Source organism: Pinus tabuliformis, chromosome J (genome assembly GCF_031772625.1).
Source record: "Pinus tabuliformis cultivar Carrire ecotype Pingquan chromosome J, CPIR1, whole genome shotgun sequence".
NCBI classification, from domain to species: Eukaryota; Viridiplantae; Streptophyta; class Pinopsida; order Pinales; family Pinaceae; genus Pinus; species Pinus tabuliformis.
Window position 1 is genome coordinate 1,478,989,241 of NC_142295.1, and position 27,846 is coordinate 1,479,017,086.

Here is a 27,846-nt window from a genome sequence, read left to right on the forward strand (position 1 = left end):
GTCATTTTGGTGTAAGTAAAACAGTTGCACAGTTGCAAAGGTTTTGTTATTGGCCAAGAATGCATGAAACAGTTTTTAGATATATTAAAGGGTGTACTATGTATGCTAAAAGCAAGCCTACTAATAGAAAATTAGGCTTGTACACCCCACTTCCAGTTCCCTCTCGTCCTTGGGAAAGTGTTTCCATGGACTTTGTTGGGGGATTGCCAAAATCTAGAAAAGGTCATGATTATTTGTATGTTATTGTGGATAGGTTTAGCAAAATGTGTATTTTGATACCTTGTAACAAGCAGGTTATAGCTGAACAAACAACGAAGTTGTTCTTTCAGCATGTATGGGTTCATTTTGGGTTACCCACTTCTATTGTATCTAATTGAGATTCCCGATTTGTTGGGAAGTTTTGGTCAAGTCTATGGGAGCTGATGGACACCAGATTAAAGAAGAGAACAACATTTCATCCACAAACAGATGGTCAAACAGAGTTGGTCAACAGGACAGTGATCCAGTTTCTCAGAGGCTACTGCAACAAGCATCCCAAGCTTTGGGATGAACATTTGTGTTATGTGCAACATGTTTACAACCGTGCCAAGCACTCTTCTACTCAGAGATCTCCTTTTGAGATTTGTTTTGGTTTTATACCAAAGTCTCCCTTGGATTTTGTCTTTGGTAAAGACATAGCAGTTGATGGACACAGTGATGTGGACAAAGCAACCAAGTTCATTGAACAGATCCAAGAAATTCACCAGGAAGTGCAGGAACAGCTAGAAAGAAGCCAGGCCAAGTACAAGGCAAGGCATGACAAGCATCGAATTGAGCATAGCTTCCAAGTTGGTGATCAAGTCTAGCTGTACATCAACAAAGACAAAATACAAGGTGAAGGTAAGAAGCTGAAGCCAATAAGGTATGGGCCTTTCAAGATACTTGAGAAAATTGGTGAAAACGCTTTTCACCTTGATTTGCCAGCTTATATGCATATCTATTCATTCGTTAATGCAAAGAACTTGAGGCTGTATGTGTAAGGGCTATACAGAATTTAGTGTAAGGATTGTACAAAATTTTACAGCCATTGCAAAAACAGTAAAGGGGTTTCTTAAAATCATCATGAACCTGTTACATAAAATTTTACAAATCTAACTGACAGAATTCATGAGGATACCTACCTGTATTCCTGCGGTTGATGATGCCTCAAGCTACTCCTGCTTCGGTTACCAAAAGACCGAAACCACCTAGCCAAACTGAGCAGAACCTCACTACTCAGTCCAGTAAGCTTCTAAGTTGAAGCAGACTATTTCCCCCATGCCCAAAAACCTCAAAACAATCAGCGCTCCTTCTGTTGGTAACTCCAATTTATAGATATCCTCCCTTCTTCAGTATCCCCTTCCTTCATTCTTCTTCCTCTGGATGCCCCTCCAAAATTCTTCTCTCTGGTTTATATATTGTTTCTTGGCGGTGGCCGCCCTTCCACCAGCAGCCCACCGCTTTGCCTCCTCGTGACACCCTTCCATGTCACGTAATATATATATTTCTTTTATGATTTAATAAAATATTTATTTTTAATATAAAGATCCTAAGGTTATACTAAGTACCTTACCTTTAACTAATTTATTTTTTTTAATCATTTTATTAATTTATTAATATAATTTTATTAATAATCTAAAATATATAATTAAATAACCATCTTTTAGGATTTAGCTTAATTTTTAACATCTATCTTTTATAGTTATGTTTACAGTATACATTATAAATTTAGTATTTACCCATTAATCATGATACATTAAGCAATATGGGTGTTGATGGGTGAATAGAACTTCTATTTGAAGAAGTGTCATGGTACTTAATACTTATAGTTAATTTAGTATATAGATACTAGTGCGGTGTATGCGACACATGCATATGTAGTTATCATATGCATGCATCGTATGCCTGCTATTATTCTTGTGTTCTCTATATTTATAGATAGGTCGTTACAGTATGAACCTTCATTGATTGAAGATCCCAAAGAGCAAATTCAATTGCCTTTTATTGATGATCTGTTTCCTGAATATCTCAATGAGTTGCAGGAAGACACAGTTCTAGACAGGAAGGTGAGAACTACGCGTAGAGGGGATGTTGAGTACCTGAGAATCGGACTCAAAGGTTCAAAACCAAGCAATGCACGATGGATAGAGATTGGACAAGTGATGAAGTTGTATCCTCACTTGATCGATGCATAAAAAACCAACTTTTAGTGGTCCGTAAGCTTTTCAGTGGGAAGGCGTGATCCAAAATGGATCCTAAAACCCTCTAAGTATTTCAATACTTAAACACCATCGCAAAGGATAAACCTTCAAGAATGGCGGAAAACACTATCGGACAGGAAAAACATGCAGAAATAGTGAAAACAGAGCCTATCGGAGGCTAAAACAACAATGCACAGGAGCCGTCAGATCTGGCCGATCAACGATCCAGATCTAATCAGCATATCGCAATTGGAGGCAACAGGTGGAGTCTATCGGAGGCAACCTTATGGAAATCGCGATGGAGATCAGCGCGATTAAACGAGGACCGTCGATCAAGCTCGTAGATCAACGGTCCAGATTTACCCGCGCTATCGCATCGCTCATATGTAGAAGGACTTAGCCCGCAGTCAGAAGGATTGCCAATATGCGATTGCGATATATCGCATCGCAGCTTTGTAAGGGGTGATGCCAAGGAGGCCAGCGACCATGCGATGCGCCGATAGCCGATAAGGTCAATCGGCGCAATCGGCGATCGGAAGCCAAAAGCAATATGCGATAGCGATATATAGCCCACAATGGGGATCTTGACTAATAAAAGATGACCCAAGCATGAAACCCATGCTTTAATAAGTTATCGTAACAATAATATAAATTTTCTTTTTCATTCTTTTAACAAGTACATTACATAATGACTCAAAAACATTTATGAAGACCGAACCTAGTTACATTTTTCAACACCCTCTTAACTAGGGAGTTATTCATAATAACATATACAAGTACAAGGAAGATCTCAAAACATATGAACTATGAAGAGTTTAGGTACCGCAATGCCATGGACTAGATTCCTAACCAGGGCAATCTATCCAAGGTCCTCCAACAGTTTAGGCACTCACAATGCCATGGACTAGATTCCTGACCAAGGCAATCTATCCAGGTGGGACTAAGATGGACTAAAGCTTTCAGCCTCTCTAGGTACCATCAGGCTTACTTGCTAACCATCAACCCAAGGATCTAGGTGCATATCCGAGGTCAGAGCTCCATGACCAACGCCACCCTCCCTACTTCGGGATCCAAACATCAACACATAGTGTTGACCAAATGTCCTCCTAGGCAATGTGTCTCACACACAAAGCCTCAACAAATCTCTTCCAAACTTTTCTCATCATCAACAAGATCAATAATATCAACTAAACCAAGGATGCTTCTAAGATGTTCAAACTTCTTATTAGGAAGAGACTTTGTTAGTATATCAGCTACCTGATCATTTGTTGGGACATACTGTAGCTTCACGATCCCATCCTGCACCAAGTTCCTAATGTAGTGGAACTTATTGTGAATATGCTTCATCCTAGCATGAAAACACAGGATCTCCAGACATCTTAATGCAACTTTGATTATCACAGTAGGATCCAGAGGCTTTTGTTGTGGCCACAACCACCACCCTATTAAAACTTGCCTTGATAGCAATTTTGAATGGGCCCCCCTATAAGTTGATCTTGCACTCCTCCAAATGATCTATCCTATCCTAAGGATTTTAGCTCTTTGCCAAGCCAAATCTTTCATTTCTAAATGGTCAAGGCCCCCTTTGATTATTCTCTGTTGCATAGTTCATTCTTGACCCAACTTAGCCCTTCATTCATTCCCTTCATCAGACTTTTCAATCTTCATATGCATTAATGGTATTTTTATGCCCGCACGCATAATCACCCTCACCCTCACTACAGTCGTTTGTGCACTAAATACACAAAACCTTCTATCGCCCCTTTATTCTCGTTATAACCCTTTCTAACGAAAATCCTTCGCAAAGCATGCATAAATCCCTTTTGGGGGCCTATCGCAACTAAGATAATGCATTCATGGCTGCCAGACCTGATGGCATTGTTAACCGTATTTTATACATCATCGGGTCCGAAAGCCCATCACATATCGCAATCGGCCTGGGTATGAGGCCTTTACATAAAGCAATCTGCTGTCTTCCAGACCTGACAGAGTTATTAACTAGAATATATGCACTATCGGGTCCAGTTCCCAATCGCTCAACGCATATCGGCAGAGCGCGGGGGCATACAGTTAGTGGGGCAACGGAAGTCGAACCCGCCAATGATCATAAAACTAGGCATATTTATTTTCAAGTCCGCCCCAACAACCATACGTGGATTTTTCCCATTATCCATGTGTTGTGCGATAAAGCATTAACATCAGGGTTTTCCTAAGGGAAGGGTAACATTGCGAATCCGAAGGGATTTATGATCCTTAACACATGTGTTTTGGGTCCGGGATCCATCGCTTATCGCTATCAGCGGGATCCAGAATATATATATATATATATAGCGTACCATAACCTCCCAGACCCACCGATGATTACAAAGCCAAGCATATAATTTTTCAAGTCCGCAATTTGATTTCGGCTGTGTTTTGCGACAGTTTTCAGTGTAAACCAGTGTTGCACACATCGCGATAAAATCGCGATAAAATCGGAAAATCGCGATTTTTTTAAATTGCCGATTCAAATCACGATTTTTATCCAAAAAATCGCCGCTTTTTTTTTATAGCGATTTTTTCGCATTAAATCGCGAGGGGCGCGGGCAGCGGGGTTTTATATGGAAAAAACGAAATTTTTTTTGTTCATTCAGCAGTCCGCCGCGGAGGAGAAGGAGGAGAAGGAGAGGAAGTGAGGGAGAGGGTTGCCGTCCGTTGTGGGAGCGAATCGAAGCGATTTTAGGAGGAATCCAAGCCAAGATCGCCAATTTGTCCATAAACCAGGTATGTAGATTAATTTTTTTTTGTTTTGGTTCTATAAAAACTTTGTTTTTCATTGTTTTTAAAGAATTTTTGGAAAATTTTCATTGATTTGGGATGGGTTATTTGTTATGACTATGAGAACCAATTTTTGATTTTTATTTTCTCATTTTCTTTAAACATTGTTTATTTTTTTTTATTTTTCATTGTTTTTTGGCATTTGGTTGGGTAACTTGGGTTTAGAAATTGGGATTTTGGAAATAATTAGCTTGTAATTTTGCAAATGCTAAATTGTAATTTGTATTTACTATTATCATTTATGTAATCCTAAATTCCTATTTCCTAATCCTTATTTTTCCATAGGTTTGCAAATTCAAAATTCAAAAACAAACATGCCAAGGAAATTGGATCCTTTCTGGGAATATGGTGACCCTAAAACTCCGAATGATAGACAAAACTTGTATTGCAAGTTGTGTGGAAAGGAAATATTCGGGGGGGTGTACAGGTTGAAGTTCCACCTTGCACAAATCCCTGGACGTGATGTGGTGCCCTGTCTAAAGACAAATGCTGAAATTATCCAAAAAGCCATGAGAGCATTGGGAGAATTAGAGCACACTAGAGACGCCAAAGAAGAACTCAAAAGGCAACTAAAAAGGTCAGTTGAAGGAAGTGGGCCAAGTGGCACAGGTTCTACTGCAGCGTCAGTCAATCCGGTAGCTGCATCATCATATTTTGTTCCTCGAACCACACCTGGTTCACAACCAACTATTGGTTCAATGCTAAAAAGAACTGAAAAAGAAAAAGCTGACAAGTTGATGACAAAATTTCTCCTCTGGAGTGATATTCCTTTCAGCATTATAAGGAATAATCCATTTTTCCAACCTACTCTTGATGCTGTTGCCAGTGTTGGCCCGGGGTACAAACTCCCTTCTCTTCATGATTTCAGAGGCCGGCTTCTTCAAGATGAAAAGCGTGACTGCACCCAAAGATTGGAGGATTTTAGGGCATCATGGGCACAAACAGGATGCACTGTTATGTCAGATGGTTGGACTGACCAAAAGGGGAGAACCCTTATAAACTTCTTGGTTAGTTGTCCCTTGGGGACTATGTTTATCAAATCTGTTGATGCAACTCATCAAATCAAAGATGCAAAAAATTTATGTGATTTGCTGGATGTGTTTATTTTGGAGGTGGGTGCAGAAAATGTTGTCCAAGTCATAACGGACAATGCTGCAAATTATGTTGCTGCTGGTAGAATGCTTATGGACAGGCATCCTACTTTATTTTGGACACCTTGTGCTGCCCATTGTATTGATTTGATGTTAGAGGACATTGGGAAAATTCCCTTTGTCAAAGAGGTTGTTGACTCATCAAAAAGCATCACAAAATTTATTTACAATCACACATCTGTGCTTAGCTTGATGAGAAAATGCACCAACAACAAAGAGTTGGTGCGCCCCGCCATTACACGGTTTGCGACGAGTTTCATATCTCTTCAATCCCTCTTGAATTCTATGTGGGATTTGAAGAGAATGTTTCTTTCAGAGGAGTGGCGTGCTTCGACAATGAGCCGCAAACCAGAAGGAGAGGCCGTCTGCAGACTAGTTTCATACCAGGAGGACTTCTGGGCGGGAGTGCAGGAGGTGTGCGCTGTTACAGAACCTTTGGTAAAGGTTCTTCGGTTGGTTGATGGTGAGAAGCCCGCAATGGGCTATTTGTATGAAGCCATGGATAGGGCCAAAGAAGCCATTCGGTCCTACTATGATGACAAGGGAGATGATGGGTTCCAGAGACAACTCCTTCTATGGAACGTCATTGATGAGCGATGGAACAACACACTCCATCGTCCCATTCATGCTGCTGGCCTTTTCCTGAACCCTGCATTTTCTTATGCATGTGGGTTTAATTTTGATGTTGAGGTCGTGGAAGGATTATTAACCTGTGTCCAGAAGATGGTGAGAACTTCAGAAGAACGTATGGAGGCCTCTAGACAAATTGAGCAATATAAGTTGTCAGCGGGCACATTTGGCTTTGAGATGGCTGTCATTGATAGGACGGTTAAAATGCCAGGTATTTTTTAGTTTGTAGTATGTACTTTGTAACTTTGTTTCAAATTTCATTGTTTCTTCAAATTCCATTTTTTTCTTATGTTTATTTAAAATTTTCTTTGTAATTTTGTTGTAGACGCATGGTGGAAGATGTATGGGGGCAGAGTACCCCTTTTGCAAAATCTTGCCGTGCGGATCCTCAGCCAAACATGCAGCTCCTCGGGATGTGAGCGCAATTGGAGTGTATTTGAAAAAATACACAACAAGAAGCGCAATAGGTTAACACTTAAACATTTAAAATATTGCAAATTTCCAAATAAATTTTTGAATTCATTAAAGTTTTAAACAATATTTTTTTTATAATATTAATTATTAATTTATTATTTCATGAACTTTGTACAGGTTGGAGTCCCATAGACTTAATGACATGGTCTATGTCTACTACAATCTTCGATTGTGGGTGAAACAACTAGAGAAGACACCTGATACGGAAGCCATCTCATTGGATGGGATTGACACCACTGCTGAATGGAGGGTTGAGACCGAGAGGCCTCTCATGGATCCCACTGAGGATTGGTTAGTGCAGGAGGAGGGAGGAGGAGGGGGAGGAGGAGGAGGAGGAGGAGGAGGAGCAGGAGCAGGAGCAGGAGGAGGAGGAGTTGGAGGAGCAGGAGGAGGAGGTGACACCGCCTACCCGGGCTACCCGGGCTACCACTACCACCAGTAGAGGACGTGGTCTCCGTCCACCTCAGCCTCCTGTAGCTGCTACTACTAGTTCTTCAGCTTCTAGAGCACGTCAGACTCCACTGCCATTTCCACCACCACAGGCACCAGCTTCTACATCTAGAGGGAAAGAGAAAGCTGTGCCATATTCTCGCAAGAGGGGCAGAGGAAATCAATAGGATTAGACTTTCATTTTATTGTATATGACATTATGACATGATGAGATACATTATCATATTTTTTGTTGATATTTTGAGGCTGAGTTGGACTTGGGACTCAGGACTTACTATTCAGGACATGATTCAATGTTATGTGTGATTTTAGCGCTAGAAATGATATTGAACATCTTATATATTAGTTTTTTTATCATATTTATGTGTCAATGTATTTATTTTATGTTGTAGATGGTTTAGATATTAAAAAAATTGAAAAAAAATGAATATTTTTGTGCCAAACGATTTTTTCCCGCTTTTTTCCGATTTTTTCCCGATTTTAACGATTTTTTCCGCTTTTTTCCCGGCGCCGATTAAATCCCGATCGCGATGTGTGCAACATTGGTGTAAACCGAGTTTGGCTTGCGAGGCTTAATTTATGCATAAAGCTAAAAACCAGGGGCCGACTATCTCGCGACTATCATTCTTTATGTTATAAATGTTTCATGGATGCGAAATTTGTGTTTTTTAAGCATTTTGCAGCATATCTTTATATGTGTAACTGATGTTGGCCGTCTCTACAGGTGAGGACTGAGAGAAGGCAAGCGAAACCTCAAGATGGATGCATAAGCTTCAAGTTTGACTCCAAATAAAAGATGCATGTGCCGATCCGAAGAGCTTGCCCCTGCGGATATGTGTATTTGAAGATCAGGTTCTATGGCGTGGCGGTCATATGTCTAGGCGTTGCCCATGTATTCCCAAAAGATAGAACCGCTCCAGATTGCATCATGAAGAAATGACAAATAGTCATCCTCTCTAATCAATAACCATTCAGTGCCCAGGAAATGAAGCACCCTAATGACAAGAAATGCCCTTTATGTGTCAGCAGTGACACCGACTGTTTTCACCTGTTTCTTCTGATCGGCATAATGAAGGAAGGAGAGGGAAGGCGAAGAGGCAGGGAAGACCGAGAGCGAGAGGCTTTTAGCATAAATATTACCTCCGAAGAGGAGAAGGGGCTTTTGATTCTTGAGAATAATAGTGTTGCTTTATTGTGAATGAGGAGGACTGTTTTTGAGGGAAGAAGGAGCCTTTAGTTTCAGACTCATTGTATTGTTTTGGATCAGAGTGTTGTTATTGGCATGAATGTAAATGTGATTTATATTTATGTATATTGATGACTTACAGTTCACTATTAGTCTTGTTAAATTGAACGTGATTCACTTTCATGGTTAACTTGTGAATGGTCTCTGATTTGAAATTAAATCAAACATTAATTGCAGTTTTAATTCCATAGAAGAATGTGGATTCCTATATGAGTGACTGGATTGCAATTTAGCTTTAATACAGTCTTGTCCAATTGTGAATTCAGTGATTGATTTATTTGGACTTGAATCTATGCATGATGTTTAACCTTCCTTATCACGCTCCTGTTGAACATATATATGATGTTTAAACCTTTGTATCATGCTCTTGCAGGATAGATTAGAGTAGCCAGGACTAGATTAGAGTAGTTAGAAGTAGTATAGATAGGATTTAATACATAGAGGTTAACCGTTAGCTGTTTCATTTTGCTTATTTAATTGAAGTCTTCCTCCAGGAAGCAATCTTTCAACATGTTCAAGCGGTTTATGGAGTCCCTTAAAACCCATCGGAGCTAGCTAATCCAAACGAAAGCGGGTCTAATTGGGGCTTGTTATCGGGTTAGTTCCCCTTGTTGGCATAGTGTACATTAGCCATGTCAACAGCTTCTTGAACAAATCTGCCAGAAGCTTCCTCAACCATACAACCTCCTTTCCTACTTCACATGCAGCCCCATACTCTGCTTCACCACTACTCAAAGCAACGAGATCTTTCTTTTTACTAATCCATGAGATCATAGTAGATCCCAAACTAAAGCATCCACCGGTAGTGCTTCTTCCATCGGTCTCACTGCCACCCCAATCAGAATCTGTAAATCCAATCAGCTTGACTGACTTGTTATTGTACTTCATGCAATGATGTATAGTGCCACAAAGATATCTCAATATATGCTTGGCAGTAATCCAATGATCATGACGAGGCTTCAACTGAAACTGACTAAGAATGTTCACAAATCCAGCCAGGTATTTACTAGATACATCAGAGAACCCACCAACTTACGATAGGAGGTAGGATCTACGAGACTTGAGTCATGGACTTGGAATCCATCATCCCAAATTTCTGCAACAACTTGATGACATACTTTCCTTGCCCCAGATATATTTGCCCAAGCTTTTTGCCATACTTTTAGACCTAAGTAATAGTGCATCAATCCTAGATCGTTCATCTCAAATTTGGCTGCCAACATCTTCTTGCATTCTTGTATCCTACGCTCCACACCCGTAATGAATAGATCATCCACATATAGTAGAATAATGGCTAGCTCATTATCCACAACCTTGATCTAGAGATTTGGATTAGCAAACTCTTCATGAACCTGATTCTTAGAAGGTATGCATCCATTATTCCATACCATGCCCTAGGAGCTTGCTTCAAACCATATAGGGCCTTCTTGAGTCTACAGACACGAGTATCTTTGCTATTTACTTCAAAGCCTTCGGGTTGTTCAATGGTCCTCATCGATGGTCCCATTCAGAAATGTTGTCTTCACACCCATTTGATGGATACTCCATCTCATTGTAGCAGCCAATGAAACCAAAGGTCTAATCTATGCCTTCCTTTTGAGAGAACCCCTTGACACAAATCTAGCTTTGTATTTGTCTATACTTCCATCAACAACGTTCTTCAATGGTCCTCATCGATGGTCCTCATTGAGACATGTTGTCTTCACATCCATTTGATGGATATTCCATCTCATTGTAATAGCCAATGAAACCAAGGATCTAATGGTAGTATACCTTGCAGTGGGTGCAAAGGTTCCTTCATAATCTATGCCTTCCTTTTGAAAGAACCCCTTGACATAAATCTAGCTTTGTATTTGTCTATACTTCCATCAACAACATTCTTGATATTGTAGATCCATTTGGAGGTGAAAAAAGATTTGTCACTAGGTCTAAGAACGATTTCCCAAACCCCATTCTTCATGATGGATTGATATTCTTCCTGCATTGCCTTCTTCCATACTTCTTGATGAGCATCTTCTTCAAATGTGGATGGTTCAGCTTCAATCATTTTTGTCATATATGCAGCATATCCATAATATCTTTTCGGCCTTTTACTTTCTCTAAAGGTTCCCGTTATCACCCCAAGAAACTCTCCTAGGTTGTATATCAGAGGTGCTCGGGAACATTACAAACTCAACAAAATGTTGGATAAATGGTGGATGAATGAAAGAAATGTTGCATATTCAAGCCAGATAACCACTTCTACTATGCTTAACCCCAGACATGGGTGAACACCCCCAGACTACAAGGCTTTAGACCACCAATTACTCACATTTTTAAGAAAATGTGATAATGGAGAACACTGATCACACCAGCAGATGCACGGGACCCTGTGATGGCCAGCTGTAACCAATTTAAAGGTCTGTAAATCTATTCTCTAATGCACAGACAGGATGACAGCTCTCTAGCATTAAAATAACAGAAACCTGCATACAAATTCAATGTTACATGCTAGATTCAAACACAGAGGTGGGATGACAGCCCCTCTAATGCTAAACATCTACAGCACATGAATAAATGCATAACAGGCACAGCCTGGAACAAAGAAGAAGAAGTGGAAAATGAGCAATTAACAGCAAAAGAAGCTTGCATTAGCTGAAAATGAAGACCAGAAGCTGCAGGTGTCACAAGAGTTGCAGTCTCCAGAAGTTGAAGTTTACATCAAAATAACATTCATCAACCTATTACATTCTGTTTCTGGATATATATAGAGGTAATTGCTCTGCTGTGTTATACGAGGAAGGATAATAATGGGCCAACTAACACATTAATTCTTTGGAACGGTCCTCTGCCATGATCTGCTGGTTTAATGAACAAAATTGGCCTTCTCTGATATTCTGATGTCCTTCTTGGGTAGCTGGAGTAAATTATGGATGAAATTCCATGCCAGATAAATGCTTATAACTGCTCTTTCCTGTACTTTTCTTCCTCGGCCATGCTGCTTGTTAAATGCGGTTGCTGAGATATTACTGTGCAGGTACAGGGTAGCTGATCGTTGTTGTTCCTCGGGAGCTCAAGGCAATCAATGGAGTGAAGACAGTATGGCGAAGGCGGGCATGGGAGGAGAATAACTAATGGCCGTCGGATCCACGGATGAACGGTGGAGATCACATCGGGAGGAGCTATCGGGAGGACACGTGAACAGATGAACAATGGCCGTTGGATCGCGGCGGGAATGATCCAACGACTGACAGGAGCGAAAGATGCGCGGAAGATAGCGCATGGGAGGAGGGTAGGGAGGCGGTTTCAGGCAGCAGGCGATTTCCCCGCACCGCCTATCGAAGGTAGGCGGTATTCGTATAACACCTTGCGATCTCATAATATTGCGACACATGGCGGACGAAAACCGCCGCCCCCGCGGGTTAACGTGTGCACAAATCACGCGATCGGAAAAGGCGTCAACCGTCCGATCTGGCGATGGACGCGATCAACGGCGGGGAGACGAACGATGTTTAATGTGCAGCAGAAACGGCGGAGACCATCGGATCTAGATGCGATCAACGGCTACGGTTAAACGATGAGGAATAAATGGATAAGGCGCGCAGTCATGCGATTTAAACTTCGCGCCCGAGAGTTAAACAATCTGGGTTTACACTGAAATTTGAAGGAAAACAGGGCTAGCGGGAGGTTAAGGGAAGGTAAGGAGAATCAAGGAGAAGAAGGTAAAGGCGAGGGATTGAAGGGGTTTATGAAAGAAACAGAGACAGCGGAGTGTGAGGAAACTTGAAGGAGCAGAAAGGGAAACGACTGCTGCGAGGCCCTTTCGGCACAAACCCACCATCAAACCCAAAAATGACCTTCAATCGTTGAAAATTGTAGCAGAGCTAACAGTTCCTTTCGTAGCTCCATGTCCTTCAGCATCTTCAAGAGTAACTTTTAACCAATTTGGCCTCTTCCTTGTGTTCGGTATGATCACAGGTTGAATAGGCTCACTTGGTCCTTCTTCTTCTTCTTGAATTGTAGATGGATTGTCGTGTTTTATTTCTTCTTCTTCGAATATAGGTATATCTTTGTCTTCGGAAGCAATAGGAATGTCCTTGGATCTTTTGTAGGCATGATTTTCATCAAATATAATGTCCCTGCTTACTTCAATATGTCTTCCTTCCTTGATGTAGATTTTATATGCCTTTGAGGAGAGACTATAGCCAACGAAGATCCCTTTGATGCTTGTAGAATCTAACTTCTTTCATTTTTCCTTTGGAATGTGGATATAGGCAGGACTCCCAAAGATTCGGAGATGGTCCACACTTGGTTTCTTCCCTGTGAATGCTTCCCCAGGTGTAATATTCTCAAGAATTCTATGAGGACTTCTATTTTGAATATATACCACTATCATTGCTGCTTCTTCCCATCGAAATTTTGTTAAGTCTTGATCAAGGAGCATTGTTCGTATACCTTCTTCAATTGTCCTATTCTTTCTTTTGACCACTCCATTTTGTTCGAGATAGTAGGGAACAATAAGCTCCCTCTTAATTTCTTCTTCTTTACAATATGCAATCAATTCTTTAGAAGTGTATTCCCCACCATTGTTGGATCTCAAAGTCTTTATTTTTCTTTCGATTAGGGATTCTACTTCAGATCTAAACTCCTTGAATTTTTCAAATACTTCATCATTTTTCTTGAGAAGGTAGAGCCATGTCTTTCTAGAGTGATCAACAATGAATGTTACATAGTAAAGATGACCTCCAAGTGATTTTTCAAACATAGGCCCACACATATCAGAATGAATCAGGTCTAATATTTCTTTAGACCTTGTTTCACTATTTGAAAATGGTTTTCTTATATGTTTACCCAAAAAACATCCCTTGCAAACTCCTTCACGATCTTCTTTGATATCAGGGATGCCATGAACTAGTGGGAATAACATTTTAGTGAAGATGACCATATCTTTTATGCCATAGGTCAATGGGATGGATTTCCATATGAACTAGGGCTTGAGGAGGTGGTGTTATGACTCTATATAAGCTTCCTTCACGAACTCCAATAACCTTAGCTTTATCAATACTTGAATCTTTTGCCCAAACCAAGACCTTTCCATCAACAAAAGCAAGTCTATCCCCTTTATCTTCTAAGCAAGAAATTGAAAGCAAATTATTTTTCAAACCTGGAACATATAGTATATTGTTGAGATGTAGTCTAGCTTCATTCTCCAACTTCAAAGATGTTGATCCCAGGCCTCTAACAGCATAGCTTTTGTTGTCTCCCAATTCCACTGCATGAGAAGATGGTTCATTTTGTTGAAAGAAATGTAACTAGGTTCGGTCTTCATAAATGTACTTTTGATAATTTGTACTTATTCAAGAAAAGAAATATTATTTTTATGGTATACGTCAATGAATTTCTTGCTCATTGAAATAGGTCTAGCACATGTTAAGTTCTATAGGTGAGTCAAGGAGTCAAAATAAAATGATTGAAGACCTTAAGGGCATGTTACACCATGTATGTTTATGTATTAGAGTCAAGTGAATACCTCCAAGCAAAGTCAACAAGTCTCCTCCATGCAACGACACCTACAAAAGAAGCAATCTGAATTATAAATGTCAAATCGGCCTGTAGTCTTCTAGTCGGCCTAAAAGGAGGGACAATCCTCTATATATAGAGGTTGTCCACTCCACTATAATGTCAAGCAATCACCTCTGAAATCAGTGAAGGTAGAAGATCATAAAAAGGGTTGTTAAAGGACAAAAGAAGAGTCTCCAAGGGCAGCGAAGAAGGAGAGACCTAAACCGAAGTTGAAGGGATTGTTTTTAGGGTGAAGAACAATCACACATGCAAGAAATAGAGGGCAGTCTGCGGTCATTACAGCAGTAAGATAACATTCATATATATCTCATGGTTTGGGCTAGTATCCTACGCCTATAAGGCCTCCTACTCAAGCGAAGAAGAGAGTCTCTCATGCGAAGGAGAAAGAAACCAAAGTATAGGGGAAACCTCACACACGTGCGAGAATATAGGACTGATGTACAGTCTTCAAGGAGAAAGCAAGTCAACTACACCTCAAAATCTATCAAGTAAGTATATGTCCCCTTCTGAATATACATCAATGTCTTTTTGCAAGGAAAGCAACAAATTCCTAGGGACCAATAACTTTCTTGCATGGAAGAAGAGGATTGATTTACTTCTCAAGGAGAATGAACTCCTGGAACACATCAAAGGGAATGTTACTATTCCTGCTAAGGAACAAACTCAAGCCTTAGCCAAGTACAATAAGGATGAGACCAAGAGCTCAAAGGATTCTAATAGAATCCATCAAAGACTCTCATCGCTTGTGTCTCCAAAATTGAAACATTAAAAGAAATTTATGATAAACTAATAGAGCTATTCTTGGTAAGCACAACTGGAGAAATGATATCTCTTCAAAATGAGTTGTACAAGATGAAGATATCAAAGGAAGGAATATCTCCCTACTTCATGAAGATCTTTGAGATGAGGGATCAACTTCAAGAGCCAGGGGAAGTTATGTCTGACAGAGAAATGAAAATTGTAGTACTCAATGCTCTACCTGAGGATTGGGGCAACTTCACATCAAGCACATATGCCAAGAAGGAGGCCACCCCACTAAGTGAAATGTGGTCTCTATGTAAGATAGAGGAAACAAGACTCAAAGCAAAGGAAGATGTGGGATCAAAGGAGAAAGCTTTTGCTACCATGGCCAAGAGAAAGGGAAAATTTGGCAAATTTGGCCCACGAAGAACAAACAATAAAGATATGTCCAAAATCCAATGCTATGGATGCCAAGAATATGGACACTACAAAAGAAATTGTCCTAAACTAAAGAAGGACAACAACAACAAAAGAAAAAGGGAAGAATCTCATGTGACTCAAGAAATGAAAGAAGAAGACAAGAAGCAAAAGAAAAAAGATCCTCCGGATCTCTACTATGACTAAGTCTCCTTCTTTACTTAAAGTCTTCTTTCAAAGTTTTGAGTAGTATAGGAGCATGTAGGAATAGAATAAAATTGCATGGCTAGAAACATCTTCGAGAATCTATAAGCATGATGTACATAGAGTTTGAAAAACTCATGTAGAAGGAGCATTTATAAATAGAACAAAATGCATGGTTAGAAATATCTTCTAGAATATAGGAGCATGGTAGATATAGCTCAAGATATTCATATAGAAGGATCATACCTAGAATAGGACCTCATCCACAATGAAAGAAAATTGGTCATGATTAAGAATCTTAGAAGACCTACATCATCAAAAGGAAAGAAACATTTGCAAGGTAAGGGTCTTCAAGATCCTATGATGGAATCTTCAAAAGAAGATTCATAAACAAATGCAGATGTCTCATTGGGAATCCCATTCATGGGATTCAAGAAAATGATGATATGCAGGCAAGCTAAGATGAAGCAAGAAGGGCCACACCAAGGACAACCAAATGAAGCTAAGATGATCAAAGGAGAATCAAGATAAGGTATGTATGCATCAAAGTTTAGTCATGTTATCATTTGTATATTATTGAGTCATGGGAATAGTTCTATGACAGGATCAAGTAGGAAAGAATCTCTTTCACCAATGAAATGCTCGAAGGCATGTACTACAATGCAATGAAGGTAAACAAAAGGAAAATACTCACATAAGGAGTATAAGATTGCTAACTAGTACAAGATGAAGAAGTGCTCCCACAAGGAGTAGAAGGTAGTTGACCAATCTATCCATGAAGAAGCAAATGAAGAAAGAGATCAAGCATGTGAAGAACACCATGATCACCAAAAATCACTATCTGACAAGATACTTTGAATACATCTCCTGAAAGAAGGCATGACAACTCTGAAAAAGGAAGAAAAAGATCAAAGGACCCTTGACACCTATGAAGGCCTTGGAGATATGAAATATGCAGATAACTAATTCTACTCTACGAAGATGTCATGATGAAGAAGCCATCCAACAAAAGCACCATTTAATGTTGAAGCAATATCAGGATGAAGTCATGAAGGGCTACTAGAAAAGTACGGGAACAAGCAAGTACAAAGAAGCATCCATGTAAAGAGTAATCTGAAGCATTGACAAGATGACAAGGAATAACCAGATGACAAGAGAACCTGATATGTGACAAGAAGGCCGCTTTCCACGAAGGAAGCAATGACATGACAAACAATGAAGGAAAGTGATCGACGGATGGTGCCCTACCAAGAATAAGTTCGAACAACGACTTCATGACATCAAAGTAAAGAAGGAGATCAAGCAGCTGGAGGACCCACAAAGAAGAAGTTGTTGATGAATGGACAAGTCCCTAGCTAAGAGGGAGTTATAACAAGTTCCCAATTACAAAGGAACTTGGACAAGTACCTTGTCAAAGGATACTTGGGAATGTCTTCCTCAATTGAGGGGAAGTGATAGACACAACATTCTTGTCTTCACTTGGGAAGAAAGAATGGGAGGATTGGGTAATCATCTAGTATCTAATACTCTTTGAGGATGTGTAGGGCATCCAAGACAAGAGTAGGCAAGAGGACTGATATTCTTTGAGGGCTAGGAACCCAAGATAAGAATAGTCCTAGAAGCTCATACTCAGTGAACACCCGGGTAGGTATGTACCTTGAGAGACAATGGCTAAGGTGTCTATAAGTCATTGGTCTCGCCAACATTATGCTCTAATCTATTGAGAGATAGAGTTGTCAGTCAAGGCCTTGTTGTGGAAACAATGCTGGTTATTATGATGCTATAACAGATGGATTGCCAATCTGGTTTCTCTTATGTGAATTATTCAAGATGGAAACATAGACAAACATTGTGTAATGATGTATGAATACCTCCCTAGTTAAGAGGGAGTATTGAAGGAAATGCAACTAGGTTCGGTCTTCATAAATGTACTTTTGATATTTGTACTTATTCAAGAAAAGAAATATATTTTTATAATATATGCCAATGAGTTTCTTGCTCATTGAAATAGGTCTAACACATGTTAAGTGCTATAGGTGAGTCAAGGAGTCAAAAGAAAATAATTGAAGACCTTAAGGGCATGTTACACCATGTATGTTTATGTATTAGAGTCAAGAGAATACCTCCAAGCAAAGTCAACAAGTCTCATCCATGCAACGACACCTACAAAAGAAGCAATCCGAATTATAAATGTCAAGCTGGCCTACAGTCTTCTAGTCGGCCTAAAAGGAGGGACAGACCTCTATATATAAAGGTTGTCCACTCCACTATAACGTCAAGCAATCACCTCTGAAATCAGTGAAGGTAGAAGGTCAGAAAAAGGGTTGTTAAAGGATAAAAGAAGAGTCTCCAAGGGCAGTGAAGAAGGAAAGACCTAAACCGAAGTTGAAGGGATTGTTTTTACAGTGAAAAATAGTCACACGTGCGAGAAATAAAGGACAATCTGCAGTCACTACAGCAGTAAGATAACAGTCATATATATCTCATGGTTTGGGCTAGTATCCTAGTCCTATAAGGCCTCCTACTCAAGGGAAGAAGAGAGTCTCTCAAGAAAAGGAGAAAGGAACCAAAGTATCAGGGAAACCTCCCACACGTGTGAGAATCTAGGGTTGTTGTACAGTCACTTCAGTCTACATTGATGTCTCAAGAAGGATCTCATTTGGTTGAAAGAAGGAAGGTGTCTACACAAGTGAAGGATATCTCTAAGTATAGAAGAGAAGCATCTCATCTAGAGACGGTTGAAAGAAGGACAAAGTGCTGAGTAACGAAGTGCCGGAAGAAGGAAGACTAACGAAGTGTCGAAAGAAGGAAGACTAAGGGTCAAGGAACAAAGTGAAAAAAGGAGGAAGGACTTGACTTATGCTTGCAGGACATTCTAGTCAAGGGTCTAGGGTTTGGCATTGATCAATAAGATCCAATAAGAGAAACTTACTAAAGGGTTTTCCTCTCAAGAGAAGAGAGGTTTTGGCCCTAGCAGAGAGCCAACATCTTGTGTTCTTGTTCTTATATTTTTGGTAGCAATTTGATGAAGTACACACATATGCATTAATAAGAATAAGAAGAAGATTAAGTTAACAAGAAAAAGTAAAAAGACTCCACCAATTGTGATCAAGTAAAGAAGAATCATTACACCTAATTTCCCTTGACTCTTCAACACCTTTGATAGAGTTTGAAGTTGTTTACCTTCCCCTGTCATATGCCTTGATGCTCCATTGTCAATGATCCATGCATTATCATAGTGCAATTAAGAACCCTTGACTTTTGACCTTGTTGAATAAGTAGTAGAAGATCTTCTTGATCCAGCTTCCTGCACTATTGAATCCCATTCTTATCATAGAGGGAGTAATCATTTCCTTCAAGCTAACAAAGTGAACTTCAATCTTCTTTGAACTTAGCTCTGATACCATGTTGAGAAATTAATGCTAGTAGAGTTAGGGTTAGATTTATCTTTCTTGATAATTACTTTTGAATTATGTTGGCTTCTTTTACTTCTTTGTTATATTATCGTTCATCAAGCAATTACCAAATTGTGTGTGTATGAAGATCACAAAAACATAAGACACAAGATATAGGCACTTTGCCAGGGAAAAAACCCTATCTAGCGGAAAACCCAGTCAACATCTCTTCCTTCAATAGTTTTCTTGAGACTCTTCAACCTAGACACAGACCTCCTCCAACCACCAAGTCAACCTCATCATCCAGTGACTTTGACCACAAACTTCGACCTTGAAGCAGCAACACTTCGAAACAACAAATGGCAGCAGCAACAGTAGCAGTAGCTTCGACTTGACAAGAAAAACTTCGATCTCCCAGAGGAACCCACATGAGAGAGAGATAGATAGCCCAAAATTTCAATCTTGCCTTTTTCTCCTTTCTTCTCCAACTTTGCACTTCTTTTAGCCTCCTTTCCTACTTCGCACTTTTCCAGCTCTTTCTTCTGGATATCGAACTTGTGTAACAGTGAATGAGTGCTCCAAATGAATTCGATCTGTTTGTATATATAGGCTTGAGGTTAGGTTGAATTTCCCTATTTGAGGCCGACTTGATCTCCTTGACACTGACTTGGTGTGGAGGTGTCAAAGACTAAATTTGACTCAATAATAAGTCTTTTTACATGATTCAAAATCCTAAGAAGGGTCTCATAAAAAGTACAGTGACTGTAATGACAATATAGATCCTAGGAGTCCACAATGGGGACTTTGACTAAAAGATGACCCAAGCATGAAACCCATGCTTTAATAAGTCATTGTAACAATAAGAAAAAAAATATTTTTCATTCTTTTAACAAGTCCATTACATAATGACTTAAAAACATTTATGAAGACCTAACCTAGTTATGTTTTTCAACAAGATAGTGTGGTCCCATTTTCCCCATTCCATACTTATTACTTCCCTCTGTATATTACGATCCCTATACTCCTGTAATATCCCAAACAAGATATTTGACTAATTTTGCATAAATTTAACCCAACCAGAATATCTCCATAAAAATTACCATTCAATTTAACAAAAGATTGCCATGTAAAATATAACAAATAGAGTGCATGCAATTCAATAATACAATGAGCAGAAATAATCTCAAGTTTTATTATAATAGAAAACTGGGGTTACATGCTAATACAACAAAATAGATGAGATGGAACACTGGCCTCAAGAATTCGCTCCAATGTTGTGATGGCCCTCCAAAACTAAACTCAAATGCCACTACAAAGCTCTTCTGTGAATTCTAGATGAATTCACCAAGGGGAGTTGGGTACTCACCCAATCTCACTGAATCACCCGAGGGTTTCCGTCCTGGGGCTACAAATGGAGTAGAGAATCTGGTTCTCAAATCTCTCATACAAGAAGAAAGATCAAATCCAAGATGTCCTCTAATGGCCTCCTCCTCCTCTTTTATATATTTGATAGACCCCTCTAGAACCTCCTATTATTTTTTTAATCATTGAGCACATTTCCCTCTTTTTTATTTCAATTAAAATATCCTTTTAATGTGGGAAAATGGTAAATTGGCCACCATGCCTCCTCAGACCACTGAAACTCAGTTCTAAACTTCTAACCATTCCATTGTGTAGTTCTTCTCGTTCTAGTTCCAACAAGCTATTACACTAAGGTGTTCTGTCAATTATTCCTCCCACAATGCCAACTTAAGCGTAGTTAATTAAGTCAAGCCCATTAGTAACTTTATTTTTTGAAAGTTGTCAGAATGCAACAAAATGAAAAACAAGTTGTGCAGATGATGGGAGAAACCAAGAAAATGCCATCAGACATCATAAAAGCTCCTCAAAAGCCCTCCAAAATCCCTTGGGCCAAGAGTTTCTGATTAGAGCATGTAGTATTTGACATGTCTAAGGGTCCTTGCTCTACTACACCCCTGACTAAGAATATCACACCATCAATAAGATACCAACTCATGATCCCTCGCCAATCCAATGCATGGACACTTGTGTAAGAAACAAGTCTACTAGGTTGATATTGGTCCCTGCTCAACTCATGATGCTCTACATGGTCAATCAACAAGATATGTCTAAGGAAACTTGCCCCTCTCTCTATAATAGGAAAAAGTGGGCAAGATGTGTTGCAAGCCCTATCTATGTACTCCTGGAGAGGGTTGCGACCTGGAAACACTGTAGCTCTATTGGCTGCCAGTGCACCTATTTGCACCTCATCAATGGGCAGGCCCAAAGATGGATGCACCGCCATCTCTAACAATTCCTCCCTCCTCTAATCAGAAACTCCACACTCCTCTGTCTACTAGCCTCCTGCAAAAATATTGTGTTATGCTCTAGCACCTAACGACAAGTGTCTGCATATACTACCACCTTGTTGGTTGTCTGTACATCTGTCCACTAACTCATCAATGTTCGTCCCTAAGAATGTTTGCGCATCACCCTCCATCATGGGCTCAACATGAGTCACTAGTTGACTCTCCAAAGATGGACCATCATGTGCACTGTGTTGCTCATGCTAAATGGGAACAAGTTGTTGCTCATTGATCTCCTCTACCAAACATGGCTACATCTCTGGGTTGTTGTCAACAACTCCCCATCACTACTCATGCTCCTCAAAGGTATCCTCGTATGAACCCATGGGCTTAACTATAAAAGAAGAATCCTCATCCTGAAAGTCAGAAAGAATCTCCTCCTAATCTACCTCTGTCATCTCCTCGATGTCACTCATGCACGAGTGGTCAAGTCCCCAAGGTTCCTTGCAGATGAAGCAAAGAGACTTCCTCCTCGGCTCATTCTTGTTGCACGATTGGTCACCACAAATCCACCACAACTCCCCCTGGGTCAACTGTCTCCTGAACAACCCAATGTTCTTCTCAACCAACCTTTTGGCTAGTTCATAAGCAGCAGGTGAAACCAATTGGTCCTCCCTCCAAATGGCCAACAATCTACATTATAACCTCATGCAAATGGCATCATGGTCTCCCATACATGATGACAAAATGGACTGCATGTGTGTTATGATTATGTCAGGATGATGCTTCCTATGCTGAAGAAGCGTTGGAACATCCACAGGATCAAGTCATCACACTCCAGCTCAAACATGAGGTCATAAGATCTAACCAAGGCCATGACTTCTAGAGTCTCTAACCTCTTCCCAAAGGTAGGGCCCTCACTGTTATCCAAATCCTAAAAGGTCCCCATTGTCGGTCTAAAGACTCTCCTCATAATGATATCACTATAAGAAGGTATAGGTGTGGTTAACATCGTGATACTACTGAGACAAGAGGTAACCAGAAGTTTGACCCCTACACAAGGATGCTCCAAAAATTTGTGTTGTACTAAAGCAAGCATGCCTGGTTTGAGAGCCCAAATTAATTTTTTATCATCTGACTGATGCACCTTGGAGAGGAGTGAAGCAAGTTCTTCTAGTTTGAAAAGGGCTTTGGTTGTAACCCCCATGCATCTCAATTATGTTCCAAGTGCATAAATTTTGGGCTCCAATTCATGTTCTTATGGTTGATCTTGTTGTAGCATACAAAATATCTCCCTGGAAAAGGTTTTGTTGATTACTATTGCACGTTTATTAAGGGAGTTTATAGAGGTTCGATCCATGTTTTTATTCAATGATGCCAATCTCATCAAATTGTCTTATACTTGACTTTGACTGACAATGATATGACTGACTCATTTAGAAACATCTCACATTCAACTCAACAATATGGTCATCATACCCTAGCATACACGCAAGATACTCAAACCCTACTACCAATAGTTGACCAACTTGTAACAATGCTTTGACTCAAAGTTATGAATCAACCCACATAACAGCTATACAAAGTACCAGCAGCACAAGACAATGTGTAACAACAATATAAACTTGCCAGTATCAACTCCAGCAGTAATAATGATGCACTACAAACAGCCTCTAGACAAGTTTCTTGACTAAATACAAAGAATGAAACCTGGTATACGCTGCCCCAGAGAGCTCCAACTAACAGTCAACTCCAGCAAAGCGATCTCCAGCTACAACTTCGGCAATTAGTGTAATATTCCCCTCTTTGTCTGCTATAGGAATAGGAAACTCTAAACCCTATTTATAATTATGACCAAGTGTTGCCCTTGTGTGCTCATGTACTGGAATAATTCAAGTCGGTCTGGCTGAGCAAATGTTCTTGAGGAAGACCCAATTCATCCTCCCTAACAAAAATTCACTTGACCCTTGATGAAGGAATGTCACAACACTTGATATGCCAAGAACTGATGAGTGCTTCCAGCCAATCACAAGGTGATGTTCACAAATTTATTATGTTGTCAATGGAGACTCAAAAATAGCAAGAGTTTTGAACCTCTCTCTTACAAGCCATATAATTTTGTTCCATTCGCATCTTAGGAATCAATGCACTGACATTAATTATCTGATGACTATTATCAACGACATCAAATGGTGCAAAACATAATTGTAATTTTCAACAAGTAGCTTGAACCTTGTTTGTTACGGGTGCACGTAAATCGCACAACATCTTCCCAATGTTACGGGTTGTTCAGCGAACAATCACACCACATAGTCTTCACACTTTTCACTGTGTCTTAGTGAGCCATACACTACAGGAGTCTCTCAACCTTCTAACACCCAGCTTACTCACATAATTCACAATGATATTTGCCCATGTATGCAGGTGCATGATAACGCACAAGATCCCGGTCTCCAAGAATGGTTTTAGTAGCTTGTACAACGGTCCCACTTCCTCAACAACCCTGCTTCTAGACTATTTGATGGCGACGTGGCCTTTTGAGACAACAAAAATTGTTCTCAAGTCTTCTATGGTAGCAAGTCCTCGCCACAAGTATGTCATTTACTTTGATTGTATTTGGCCCATTCTATCTTCAGATCATGCCATCGAGGACTCAACTAACCGGTAGACTCAGCCTTCTCCCACGAACTGATGCCAACAGGCCTGCAGATTCCTAAACTCAACTGGACACTTGATTAAATATGATAGCTTTCCCGGTGGCAAAACGGAGTTCACTTGTTTGGCCCACAGAGACGACTTCGATTTATAATTATTCAACCCGTGGATATATTCTAAGGTCAACGTGATGACTCTTAATATCCTTAATCGCATACTCGAGTGGCGGCTCATTGGCTTGTCCCATGATTAGTCGATTTGGCTATTCGAAATGGCGGCTTGCAGAATCGCTGGAATCAATTCGATGCCATATCTTGACTTCGATGGCAATCTCGGCTTCTATGGTTCGATTTCTTGCCCAGCAGTTTGTTAGCATGTTAAGGGTCTCTTCCTTTGTGTATTCGTGCAGTGGCACATCACTACCAATCTAGCTTACTCGGGCAAACTTCAACAATGGCGCAACGCAGTTATATTCCCGGCATATGGCAATACAACGTCCCGTCGAAGTTTGGCACCTGCTTAATTAGCTAGCCTCTCAATGATTAATGTGTTCTACATTCGAAGGTAAGCAAAGGCACGACTTCCAGTTCAATGATTTTCTTCTGTGGTGAGTGCAATCTGCTCTTGGCCTACAAAATTAATGCTCTCCACTAATGCCTCGGCCCATTAATGAAATTAACCCTTAGCCTGTGACGAAAGGGCTCTCAATCTCCAATACAGCTACTTTCAGCCTCCTTAGCAAATAAAACAAATCTCGACATTGTAAACAATTAAGACTCCGACAAATGTATTTCCCTTCGAACCTTAGTTCTACAAAAAACCCTCAGGCGGGCAGGAAAACCAGCTTTGATACCAATGTAATATCCCGTTGACTAATTTTGTAAAATTTAACCCAACCAAAATTTCTCCATAAAAATTACCATTCATTTAACAGAAGATTTCCATGTAAAATATAACAAATAGAGTGCAAGGAATTCAATATACAATGAGCAGAAATAATCTCAGCTTTTATAATAATAGAAAATTGGGGTTACATGTTGATACAACAAAATAGCTGAGATGCAAAACTGGCCTCAAGAATTTGCTCCAATGTTGTGATGGGCCTCCAAAACTGAACAAAAATGCCATTGTTAAGCTCTCCTATGAATTATGGATCAATTCACCAAGGGGAGATGGGTACTCACCCAATCTCACTAAATCACCCGAGGGTTTCTGTCCTGGGGCTACAAATGGAGTAGAGAATCGGATTTCAAACCTCTCATACAAGAAAAAAGATCAAATCCAAGATGTCCTCCAATGGCCTCCTCCTCCTCTTTAATAGGTCTGATGGACCCCTCTAGAACCGCCTATTGTGATTTTAAGCATTGAGCACATTTCCCTATTTTTTATTTCAATTAAAATATCCTTTTAATGTGGGAAAATGGTAAATTGGTCACGATGCCTCCTCGAGCCACTAAAACTCACTTCTAACCATTCCATCTTGTAGATCTCGTTCTGGTTCCAACGAACTATTACACTAAGGTGTTTTGTCAGATATTCCTCCCAAAATATCACCTTAAGCATAATTAATTGAATCAAACCCATTAATAACTTAATTTTTTTAAAGTTATCGGAATGCAATGAAACGAAAGACAAGTTGTGCAGATGATGGGATATACTAAGCGAATGCCATCGGACCTCATAAAACTCTTGAAAACCCCTCCAAAATCCCCCGGGCCCACTGAGAGAGTAAACCAACAACTGTGATCGAGCTGCCTCCAACCATGGAAATCCATCCTGACCACGCCATAAGGGAAACCAGAAAAAGGAACATGACAACTCCCGCTCCCATCTTCGAGTCCGCTTAACCATGGGTCCACTGGGATTTAGCATACCCCCTCCACTTTTCTACATATATGGGATGGGTCTTGAAATTTTGCCCCAGGAGGTTGATGCAACTAAAAGAAAAGGAGAGAGCATATTATGGCCACAAGGAAGAAACAAAATAAACAAAATTATAAAATGCAAAAGATGGTTGGAACATTAACATTAGCACGTGGGAAAAAGCCAAGCATAAGTCTATCCCTTATCATTATGGCCATCACTTGGTTCCTACGGCCAATGTTGCCCTATCACATCATGGAAAGGAACCCTTGCATGTCCCAACCCCTGGTGGGCGATGAACTACCCCACCACTAAGGGGGTAACCACTGCTACACATCATTCAAAGCATGCTCTCATTTCCTAGAGCTTCAGGCAGTAATACAAAGAAAGAAAAAAAATAAAAAGGCAATAAAACGGGTGGAAAACAAAAGCCAGGGTAACTCATGCATCCACAATTGCTCCCTCCTCACATCTGGATGCCCAAAATGTGGATTTCCTCATCATTGCTACCCCTTTAACCATGGAATTTGGCCCTAGGACCACTTTTCCCATCATTCCATCATTATTCACATGACACCTATTGACTGAAGGACGTACAACTTTGTTCACCTGCTCTATAGGAAAGGGGATTTCCTAATCTTCAACATCATTTTCATTCTTTTCATTTTCTCCCTTATCATTATCCTCCTCAGTGTGTAAATTTAGTTCATCCTTAATATTGCCTCTTGTATGGTCTCCCTCAACAACAGTCTCAACTATCTCAATGTACAAGGAGAAATCATTTTTTTAGCATTTGGAGAGTGTCCTCTATTAAACTTACGATCAACAAGGCCTTTCCTCTTCAACCAATTGTGAAAAACAATTGAATGAAGAAATATAGTTTCCATCTTCATCATCTCAATGTAATACTTCATAAAGGAAACTAGTCAAATAGATAGAATTTGTACAAGTGGCATGAATAACCCTTAATTTTTGTAATTTAGATTAATTAATGGTGAAGAGGGTCTTTTCAATTTTGTCCATCCTTAACCTAGATTAGGAGCTTTCTGTTGGAAAATGTAACGAATGTCGATCTTCATAGCAAAAGAAAATTATAATTTATTTTTATTAATTGACCTAGCATGTTCTTCATGCTCTTTGGAGTCAAAATAATCAAAGTTATTTGTTATTAAGTCATGTCATTTTTTACATTTTTTAAGAAAAGGAAAAAGCATTGTATTTTTGGTTCAAAAGAGTCAAAAGGTGAAGTTGTCACTCTCTCTCAGTCATGTTGGCCTATATGGCTTATGGGAACCCATCGAACAATTATATATAGTCTCCAAGTCAAGCTCTTTTAAAAGCAAGCAACAAACACATAAGAATTTGATTTCTACAATTAAAAATGAACCGAAGTATAGAAGGAGTCTACAATAAAAAGGAAACCAAACTTTCTTGTGATCTATTCCTATAATACGAAGTTCTGAATCTATCTGAAGAAGCCGAAATAAAGAGTCTGCCTGTGATCTAAAGTAGGCGAAGTCTACTATTTGAAGTGTGCAATCAAGGATCAAAACTTGAAGGTGATTACAGTCTACAACAAGACCAAAACTCTGAAATCTTAATAGATTCAAGGATCTACAAGAAGAGTTATAGTTTTGTGACAAGGCCGAGAAAAAGTTTGTGATAAGAAGGATGATTATCTTTAAGCAGAAGTTAACTATTTTTTTTTTTTACTAG

At 39.7% G+C, this 27,846-nt stretch overlaps 2 protein-coding genes across 2 annotated transcripts in view; one reads left to right on the forward strand and one right to left on the reverse strand.

Annotated features, from left to right (window-relative positions):
* The window catches only part of LOC149232970 (2-alkenal reductase (NADP(+)-dependent)-like), a 190,626-nt gene that overhangs the window by 47,552 nt on the left and 115,228 nt on the right, over positions 1 to 27,846 (reverse strand). The window lies entirely within an intron of this gene.
* On the forward strand, positions 5,095 to 7,587 carry LOC149232972 (uncharacterized). Its single transcript, XM_089376618.1, has 2 exons — positions 5,095 to 7,284; positions 7,409 to 7,587. The coding sequence occupies exon 1, from the start codon at positions 5,351 to 5,353 to the stop codon at positions 7,037 to 7,039; it is 1,689 nt and encodes a 562-aa protein (XP_089232744.1). The 5' UTR covers positions 5,095 to 5,350; the 3' UTR covers positions 7,040 to 7,284; positions 7,409 to 7,587.

What these genes read in the sequence shown, in the direction of transcription:
- LOC149232972 (XM_089376618.1), top strand. Translation starts at nt 5,351, where the DNA reads ATGCCAAGGAAATTGGATCCTTTCTGGGAATATGGTGACCCTAAAACT.